The sequence below is a fragment of the Lactuca sativa genome, chromosome 5 (assembly GCF_002870075.4).
Source record: "Lactuca sativa cultivar Salinas chromosome 5, Lsat_Salinas_v11, whole genome shotgun sequence".
NCBI lineage: Eukaryota > Viridiplantae > Streptophyta > Magnoliopsida > Asterales > Asteraceae > Lactuca > Lactuca sativa.
The window spans coordinates 302,150,222-302,161,273 of NC_056627.2; the positions used below are offsets into that span (position 1 = coordinate 302,150,222).

General features: G+C 36.7%; 1 protein-coding gene across 1 annotated transcript; it reads right to left on the bottom strand.

The window, feature by feature from the left end:
• Positions 1–9,947: 9,947 nt before the first annotated feature.
• LOC122197932 (uncharacterized) lies at positions 9,948–10,625 on the bottom strand. Its single transcript, XM_042902129.1, has one exon. It carries the CDS (start codon positions 10,623–10,625, stop codon positions 9,948–9,950), a length of 678 nt encoding a protein of 225 aa, XP_042758063.1.
• Positions 10,626–11,052: the final 427 nt, after the last annotated feature.

An 11,052-nucleotide genomic window follows, 5' to 3' on the forward strand; every position in this document is an offset into this window, starting at 1 on the left:
TATCCCACAAACGTCATTTTGATACCATTACAAGTTGTGATATAGTATACTATAATTATACCACAAATTCTATGTATAGCAACAACCAACACATAACAATTTAGTGAAAATAATTTACCATATAGAGATATGTGTTAAAAAAATCTATGCACGCACCTTGCGTGCACTAACAACGAAATCTCTCATAATAGTTTGTAGGTTTCAGAACAATAATAAGTACCTATATAATCAACTATAGTATTTTTAGATACTAATATACTTATATTTTAATTGTCAAAATTAGAAATATTAATTCCGAATGTTCTACAACAATTACATATCAAACCATAACGTCTAGAAACGCATAAAGACCAGCAAATGATCGAACCCCCTAATTTTAAGAACCCCGTAATTCCAAAAAGTTGACCGACCAAGTTAGCAAACTCTGTCGAATGAACCATTAGATTGTGTTTGCCAAGTTTTGTTTTTTTTTTTTTACCAGATTTCGGTAAGTAATCGATGTTGTCCCCAGTGATCAAGGGGCTTCTTGTGATTTTTTACGTCCTCAAGTCGTTTCCAAGTCGGTTTTTGGTTCAAATTTGATAATAACGGGTTTCTTTGATATTTGGATGATAATTGAAAATTGAAATCTCATAGAAATAATCTTTTGGTTTGCACCCACGGTTTACAATTCTCATTCCAAAACACACAAAAAATAGATATCGTACCTATTTTGTATTTTCCTTCCTTCGTCCTCTATAAATGTGACCACATCCTCTCTCCCTCTATTTCTCTATTTTTGCAACAAAAACCCGTAATAGGATTAGTAATCCTTTATTTATAATGTTAAGCAAAAGCCTTTTTAAGTTAAAACTCATTAATCAAGTCCATAATCTTTTAATTACTCACTAAGCTCATCCATGGCTTTTATTTTAATTAATTTCACCATTTTAATTAAATTAAATGATCTAGACAATAAATGAACTAAATTATACTTATATAATATGCATGTCAACATCCAAAATTTACATCTCGCACCGAGATAGTATTTTGTCATCAAAATCTATGATGTCGATTAAATGGATAACTTTTCAATAAGCTCCAAATATCTAGCCATAAATTTACATGTGACATCTCCATTTTCATGGTCAGAAAAAATCGATTTTGTTTATGCTTTATAAAAATCAAAGTACCTCTTTTAATAAAAATGTTGCGGAATTTGTTCCCAGTAAAATATGATAAATACGTTATCAAAGCATTTTTAAAGAAATATATTTTTATTCACTTTTAAAACATTTGAGATGTCATCGTCAATACAGAAATATAAGCATAAACAGAACTTACATTCATTTACACTAGTGATCTACATCTCTTTTAAATCTCTCAGTGTAATGTAACTTCATATCGATACCTGTGATACAAATAAACTGAGTGGGTCAGGTTGGGAAACCTGGTGAGTACATAGGGTTTTCAACCCACAATAATATAATTATGTTTAATCATCAAACAATTAACCCAATTACCCAACCCCATTATCATATTTACTCTTAAGGATCTACCCTAAGAATCATCTATTTCTTGTTCATTCATTCCTAAGGATCATCCTAAGGAATATGCACAAAATCCATCATTGCCAGGGTTTACTCAACGGGCACTAAATCCATAGTTGCCAGGGTTTACTCAGCATGCACTAAATCCATAGCTGCCAGGGTTTACTCAGCAGACACTAAATCCATAGTTGCGAGGGCTATTTCGTTTATCAACAGTATCGTTTCCGAGAATCCACTCGCAATACATGTCAATAAAGTACACCGGTGAACACATCGTTCACAACACCTACAGGTTACGAGCCTGCTAGTGTTCCACTGGACTATCTAGAATGGTCCGTGGTTGTCATCTATACTCTGCTAGATGACGGGGCCAACATTTGGGTACAAGGCTTCTCACAACGTCCACCTCTCACCCTCACCTCATGGTCTATTTCACATTTCACCTCATCATCCGACTCATGTTACATCTACCTATGTTTTACCCAACATATTTTGTAGATATAAAATATATATACATTTTAAATCATTTAAAGCATGTATAATAATCTTTCATCCAACATAGACAGCAAGTATACAGACAATATGCACACATAGCATGTAATTTATATTATATACTTCATATCTATGTGTAAGATGAAAGGGGTTATGCACTCACTTGTTAAGGTGGTGATTCTGAACCCAGGCATCGCTTCGTTACTCTTAAAACAATTTCCTTCGACAGAACCTAGTATCATTACCACTAGGGTTTAGTCTGATGTTTGACGAGACTAATTAATAGTCTAGCTATTATTACTATTATACAAGCGTTAAACAATACTCTTCACCCACTATGTACAGACAGGGGCCAAACATAAAACACTGGAGGGCAGGACCATTTTGGCATATAGCACTTCTGAAATCCAACAACCCTATGCGACCCTTTAAACCAGATTCCTCGTACCGCGATTTGTTAAAAAGATATTATAAAGACACTATATAACTCATAATAATAGCCTAAATACTTATTATAAGGTCCTAATAACATTACTATATTGAAACATAAGCTATACTAAAGATAGGGTAGGCATAACTCACTTATAGCGGGTTTTCTCGAAAACCGGGCTTCGCTGGAGCAGCGTTTCCGAGCCGAAAAGCTCTTTTCTCAGGACTCCGGGAGCCTCGGGGCTTCTTTTCGGGTGCTAGGGGGTTTACGTAGACTTTAAGGGGGCTTAGGGAGCTTAGAGAGAGAGAGAGAGAGAGAGAGTGTGTGTGTGTGTGTAGAGAGAGAAAAAAGGCTTGAGAGGTGTGAAGAAATGGCAAGACCCGACACATCTATTTATAGGCTGAACTCCTGATGGACTCGCCAAGTCGGTTCAGTGACTCGCCGAGTAGGTGCCACGTGTCCTCACCTGATGGATTTTCTTTGGGAGAAATCCTTGGCCCATATTCAGCCACGTCACCCCTTTTGCAGCAGCACACTGCCGACTTCTAAACCTCATAACTTTCGCATACGGTCTCCATTTTCGACGTTCTTTTTTTCCACGCGTAGGTAAAAACAAGATCTACAAATTTCATTTAGAATCTGTCGGCTAATTCTCCACTGATCTTAAATTTAACAGTAGGAGGATATTAGACTGTTAAATGACCGCGAAGAATTCGTAACTCCTTCATACAGACTCCGTTTTCGTCTGTCTTTTTACCGTTGAGTTCCTATTAATGAGACCTTCAAATCTCATTAAGGTTGCATAAACCAAAAACCGCTCAAACTAAAATTCGAGTTTCGGGCCGTGCACTGCTAAGCCAAATCTTAGAAAAATCATAACTTCCTCATACGAAGTCAGATTTGGGCATTCTTTTTCTGTATGTTCTCGGTTTAATGTATACTACACTTTTGTTTAGATAACTAAGGATAAAAAGTCCTCTATCGTAAATTCACTATTTGTGCTTCCCGATGTCGTGCCGGTTTTGCTGTAAAACTTCGACGGGTCATAACTTCTTCGTTATAACTCGGATTTCGGCGTTCTTTATATGTACGGAACCCTTGAGATATATTCTACAACTTGGTTAAGATTATTTATTCTAAATAATCTTTTGTCGAAAAGTCGCTTTCGACACTTATTGCCTCTAAATTGACTAGCCTGGATCTACGGGCGTTATAAGTAGATAAGGGTAATATCCCTTCCTTGCATTCTTTATCACCCAAGTCAAGTTTGGTCATGTATATTGCATATCTCCCACCTCAAGCCAACAAGATAGAGTCCAACACTCCTTCCTGTAAAATGTCTCATAAGATTAATCTTGATGGTCGATTGGTAACTGTTTTTATAATCAAAACTCCACGAATTGAATGGGTATCAATAGCTACCCATAGACACCAAAGCACATGCCCCTAACATATCTTTAAAGATAACTAATGTATTCAAGTTTTCAACTTTTACATTACAAAACACTAAGACTTGTCTAAAGCCTCTTGATCATTTCTATAATCATAGAGACAACCTCTATCCTCAATGCTCTAACCCTTTTTCATTTTGGGGATTACCTTTCTACTTAGTGCATCTGCTGTAATGTTAACTTTACCTTGTAGGAAAAGTATCTCGATATTATAGTTTTTCATCATTTATGTCTAACATCTCTTCCTCGTGTTATGTTCCTTATGATCATAGAGATATTGTAGAATCTTATGATCAGTGAACAACTTGCACTTGGCATCATAGAAATAGTTTCGCTAAATCACCTTTGCAAACCTACTGTCACCAACTCTAAGTTGAGATTTGGGGTACTTCAATCCATGAACCTTAAACTATTATGACATGTAAGGTATATACTTCCCATTCTTTTCAGGTACACAATCCAATCCAAATCTAACACATCACTATATACAGCAAGGTCATATGTCCCCTCAAGAAGAGCGAGGATTGGTGTTGTGTATAACCGCTTCAATTTCGTAAAGGTTACATTCTTCTTTTCATTCACTTATAATCATGCCTATTATCATCGTTAATAATTTATGCATTCCTCAAGATGTACCATGTAAACTTTAACTTATAACATCATAATCCCTTTCTGAAGAGAAGTATATCCACCATATCAACACAACGTCGTTCAGGTTACCATCGAAAAGAAACCTTCATGAGTCAACATTGTAGGTGATAGGATTCCTAAATTCTCATTACATCTTAAAACACATCATTGAATTCTAATAAAAAGATTTTATATAGATCAAAATACCCTAATCTTGCAAGCGGATTAAAAGTAAAAATTTATTGGATGTTGTACACAACTCTGCGACCCTCTAAATATATCTTCCCAACATTTAACACCTTGAATAATCCCGTAGATTCTCCAGCTCTTTAAAAATCTCAAATATATCCATAAACAATCTAACACCCCATATCAATCCGAAAACTCCCTTAATGCTCCAAGGAATATGATATGGATCCCGCACGAACTCCATAACATTATTCATAGCTTTGGTCCTCTTATGGTCGTCTTTTAGTCTATGGGCCATAATTCAAACACCCTAACTCTAATTAATCTAATTCAAAGTTACATAGAAATAGGATGTAATTACCTACAAGTTTTGTGTTTAAATTTATATTACCATTTTGCATCGAACCTTCTCAATAGTGTGCCTAATATCAATGACACAGTTATGAATGCCTAATTTGGGATGCCGACGACAATTCTTCATTCATATAGCCCCATTTCACCATCAATTCATCCAATAGAAATACATAACCACTTTCTTTCTTCTTTAAATGTAATTGGTTATATAATATCGCAAATTATTTTTTGAGTAAGTTATGCCCTAAGGGATATCTCACCCTAGAAAAAGTACCTCATGATGATCCACAAAGAGTTACTAAGGATGATACAAGTGTTGAGTCGGGTGAAAATGTACCAAATATTGAGTCATGTGAGAAAGTCCCAAATGTTGTGTAATATGATAATTTTTGGATTAAGGTGTCTAATACAATAACTAAATTGGTATATTCTTGAATTAAAAGCAAATTCATTTTTGTGTTGCCTTCAAAACTAGTATTTGGATAGAATGACTTTTAGAGGAAGAGTCTGATTTGTTGATTTATTATATGATTAATAAATTAATTAGAAATTGAAATAAATTATTTATTAATATATTATATGATTAATATATTAAATGGAAATACTCTTATTTAATTAATAATTAATCTGAAATTAATTGGACTTAATTTGATTAATTAAAAGTGCAAGGAATGAAGTTGTAATTATCCAATAGTTGAACAAGAATGTATTCCGTAACCTTCCAATCCCTTGAACAAAGTTAAGGAGGGTTTTTAGGGTATTTGGAATATTCCTTATGGATAATTAGGAAACTAGATACTTCTGGATGTGAAATAATATTATTTTATTTCATATTAGGATTTCTAGGGTTTTCCTATCAACTATAAATAGGTTCCTTTGGCATCATATTTTTAACCACCACATACACACATACAAGTGACATAATTTTGCTCTAGCCTCCTCTCTCCTCAAGTCTTCTTGCTATTAGGTTTTGGGTACAAGCCATTAGAGGCATCCATTCCTTTGGTGCTAGTTTTCCAAGATCTAGAAGAAGGATTCTGCTTTGATTATTTGCAAAAATAATAAAAAGGTATGTAACCCTAATTTGATGTGAATTTTGATTTCATAGCCTCTCTCTTAGGGTTTCTTTATATTTCACAGTTAGTTGCTATCAATAAAAAAAACATAGATCCTTTCTAGGTTTCGTTGAACTTAAGGGTTTAAGTGTTTTTCTGTCACATGTAATTTATTTTATAACCTAGAAAATCTATCAGTGCTATCAGAACCCTAGGTTTTCTATTTGATTGTGCACTAAAATGAATTGATCAAAATTAGGTTTATGGAAATTAAACCCTAAAGGCTTAAATTTCGACTTGGCTAGGGTTTTCTGAAACCCTAGCCACCACCCCCTTATTTTTGAAAATGTGATGTATATCCCTAGGGTTTCTACTTTCCTTAATTATTATTTTTATTTTATTTAAAATTTTAATAATTAAAACTTCATAAACCTACATTTTTTTTTTCAAAAATTAGAAGGATAACGGATTAGGATTAAATTTGAATTATTTAATTAATTATTTAATTGGTAAATAACTATTTAATCAATGTGTTTAAGATTATTTAATTAATTGTTTAATTGTAAATAATATGATTTAAATCATTATTTAGTTTAAAATTAATTATTATTAATTATTTAATTTGAAAGGTTGATTTTAAACCCTAGTGTTTTGAAAAGTTTTAAAACACACCTTATACTACATATATGACTAAAAGTTTAATATATTATGTATAAGACAAGTCAGTCAAGTCGCTAGCACGTCTCATTCACGAAGCCATACTATAAGAGGGGTATAAGGAAGCGGCCTATAAAATGACCGCCATTGGATGTCCACTCTCACCCATCGCTCCTTTGTATGGTGGAGGGTCGTTAGCCGAACGGATTTGATAGGACATAACCTCTTAAAATTATGATGTTATTAAAGTAGTAGAACCTTTTGAATAAATCTCAACTCTAGTTACTTTAGGACAAAAATGTGAAGTGTATGCTAGTCTATGAAAACACACATCCCTATTTATATGTCGTTAGTGGATCATGCGTGGTTAACCGGCACACTAATTTGGGACTATAAAGTTGAGTGATGGACAAATCGACAATTATCATTGGTAATGGAGCGCGTATCATTTACCGACACATTAATTTGAGATGATAAATGACATCGAGGCTGTCAAGCGAGTTTGCATGGTTATTCACATCTTATTTGTGATCATCGGCATCCCGGTCACAAATTTGAAGAGCATAATATGAGATTAAACATACCATTGATAAGATTTAATGAATCTCAAACAATATAGGATTTCATGCTAGATTGAAATTGGTAAATTTGTATTGCCTATTTGATAAATTCGCAATTAGATTACGACATCCATTTTTTGTATTGTGAGTTGTATTTTGGATCCTAGCCTTGAATATATATTTTGGGTTAAAATATTAAGGATTTATATCAGTAACTAAAAACTATGTCTCATTTTATAGATGTCTGGAAACAGTGATCTCACTACTACTCAAGTCATCTCCTCAAACTCTAATTTCTCTCTACTCTTGAACTTGTTGAAAGAGTGGCTCACCGGTCCCAACCACATGGACTGGATAAGGAACCTAAAGATGACTCTTCGATATGAGGGCAATGAATATGTCCTCGAAAATCCTCTTGTCAAGATCGATCATTCCACCGCCACTCTTGAGGAAATTGCCTCAAACAACAAACACTATGATGATGACACAAAGGTTGCTTGCATCATGGTTACCACTATGGCACCTAAACTGGCCAAGTTATATGAATAATACTATCCATACAAGATGGCTCTTGACCTTGCTAGAAAGTTCCACAAGAAGGCAAGACAAGAGTGTTTTGAAGTGGTCAAAGCTCTCATGGCATACAAGCTTAAGGAAGGAGAGTTTGTTTGCCCTCACGAATAAAAGATGCAAAGGTACGTGAAGCAACTCCATAGGCTCAATGTGTCATTTGATGATGAGTTGGCCATTGACATGGTCCTTAACTCATTACCTCCTAGTTATGATCAGTTCGTTCTGACCTATCATTCGAACAACACGGAGACGACATTGACTAAGCTCCATAATTTGTTGCAAGTTGCTGAATAGGGGATGAAGAAAAATCATGCCTCTACTACGCTAAATGTTCCTATCCTGGCCATTGGATCTGGAAAAGGGAAAAAAGAAAGGCTCCTTTCCAATTCGATAGGAAAGTGAAGGCCCATGTTGGAGGGTCTAGCAGTGGATCAAAGTCGAAGCCCAACTTTGATGTCCCTGTAGTCAGTGATCCAAAGGAGGTCACTTGCTTCCATTATGGTGAAAAGGGCCATTGGAGAAGAAGCTGCCCTAAGTACCTGCATGACTTGAAGGATGGCAAGATCAAGGCATCCTCTTCAGGTATTTACATTATTCAAGTTAATAACATACAACTTTCTCAATCATGGGTCCTTAACACAGGCAAGCTCTTCATGTAATTTTCGGTCGCCCTGGCATCCCGAAATATTGGAATGTCGGGTGCATCGTTTTGAGCTTTGGCAGGGGCCTTGCCTCGAGCGGCAGCCGGGTGCTTCCTAGATGTGGACATGGTCTACCTGCACGGAAAATAACCACTACACGAACCACAATCTCAACAAACGATATTTCAATCCAAATCACCAACCGACTCCCTATGGACCTCTAAAGCAGTTCAACAATCAAAACAAGAAATAATTCTTGGACTCATTTGATGCAATAGCATATGAATTGTTGTTCTGAGACATGCATATTGTTCAATTAAAATAAAGGAAAGAAAGTACCTGTTTTTGTTGAAAGTTCAAAATTTGTGCGCAAAAAATCAGGTTTGAAAATCTTGCAACTCTCCACCCCAAGCTTTAAGCTTTGTTCAATATCCCGTAAGGAGAACTTTACCGCGAAAACCCGAGGAATTCGGCAATGGCTTGAAATTCCGGCGAAATTTTCTGGCGAGCTTTGAGAGATATTTTTGGTGGTTTTTGTAGCCTTGTCCAAGAGGAGCACAATGGTGGTGTCGGAATCGCGAGAGGTGGCCGAAGTTGGCCAGAAAACGACCGGAAAGTGGCGGTTGAGTGGTGGTGGCGCCCGGAGTTACAGCAACATATCGGACCAGTTTTTTTTGGGGGATTTGTAGAGCTCAAAAATTGGTGAAGAATGGCGGTGGTCTCGTGTAATTCCGACCGACGGTTTGACGGGAAATTGAGTTTTAGTGGTGGAGAAGGAGGTGCTCTAATGGAGGTTAAAGGGAGAAGAATGGAGAAGAAGAAGGGTAGAAGGGCCGGGTGGTGGTGTTTATTAGTCAAAAATCGTGGTCAAACCTGGTCAAAAGCGATTCAACGTTGGTCAACAACACACGCGGACGCAGACGTGAGTACACGCGGTCCGCGTGAATAACCCCGAAATTCTTCTTTTTTCCTTCATCGCACGCGAACAAGTTCGAAGAGGCATTCGCAGTCCATTTAAATAAACACGTGAACGGAATTGCGAGTACACGCGGTCCGCGTGAATTGGCTTGAAACTCTTCTATTTTCTGATGATGGACGCGGACACCTGAGGAGACCACACGCGGACCATTTGTTTATTAACGCGGACAAGATCTGGAGTACACACGGTCCGTGTGAATTCTGTTGCCATTTTTCTCAATTTTTTCTCTTTGACCAATACGAACACCGGGTCTTCAAATCCAACATTCTTTTACCGCAAGAAGGAAGAAGAAGAGATGTTAAATGCAAAATAATGTTCTATCTACGACATTTATTCGAAACTAGAAAAGATGAAAACTTAAATGCCCTTCTTTAACGTCTTTGGCGAGACGTGCTTCCCTTTCGATTTCAGTACACCGGGGCTTCCAATTGGATGACATCTAGGACATTTGCGTTGAAACCTTCATAAAAAGGTTTCAAACGATGCCCATTGACTTTAAAGATTTTCCCCGTTTCTTCACTTTGGATCTCAACCACTCCATGCTCAAAGACTTTTAACACAACAAACGGACCTATCCATCTTGACCTCAACTTTCCAGGAAATAATTTCAATCGTGAATGGTAAAGCAAAACCCTACGTCCCGGCTCGAAATTCTTGTGGGTAATGGACTTGTAATGGAAAAGCTTTGTTCTCTCCTTGTAAATTTTTGAGTTTTCATAGGAGTCATTTCTCAACTCCTCCAACTCTTGTAGTTGAAGCTTCCTATGCCTTCCCGCTTCAACGACGTTGAAGTTGCATTGCTTGACCACCCAAAATGCACGGTGTTCCAATTCCACGGGAAGATGACATGGTTTTCCAAAAACCAACCTAAATAGAGACATTCCTATCGGGGTCTTGTGCGCGATCTGATAGGCCCACAAGGCATCATCAAGCCTTGAACTCCAATCTTTCCTTGAGGGATTTACCGTTTTCTCAAGTATACTCTTCACCTCACGATTTGAAACTTCTGCTTGACCATTCGTTTGAGGGTGATAGGCGGTTGAAACACGGTGGGTCACATTGTACTTCTTCAATAAAGCCTCCATCATCTTGTTGCAAAAGTGTGTCCCCTATCACTAATCAAAGCCCTAGGCACATCAAACCTCACAAAGACATTAGATTTTAAAAATGCGATAACTGTTTTGGCATCATCCGATCTTGTGGCTTTGGCTTCAACCCACTTAGAAACATAGTCAACCGCGAGCAAGATGTAAACATTGTCAAATGAAACGGGGAATGGGCCCATGAAATCAATCCCCCATACGTCAAAAATTTCACAAACAAGGATTGGATTTTATGGCATATGAGTTTTTTGTGAAATGTTCCCCGTCCTTTGGCACCGTTCACAACTTTTGCAAAACAAGTAACAATCGTGTGACATGGTTGGCCAAAATATTCCACACTCAAGGACTTTCCTCAGGGTCCGACTAGGTTCGAAGTGTCCCCCACAAGCAAATTCATGAAAAAATTGCA

Coding starts and splice junctions, on each gene's coding strand:
- LOC122197932 (XM_042902129.1), bottom strand. CDS start 10,625: ATGGAGGCTTTATTGAAGAAGTACAATGTGACCCACCGTGTTTCAACC.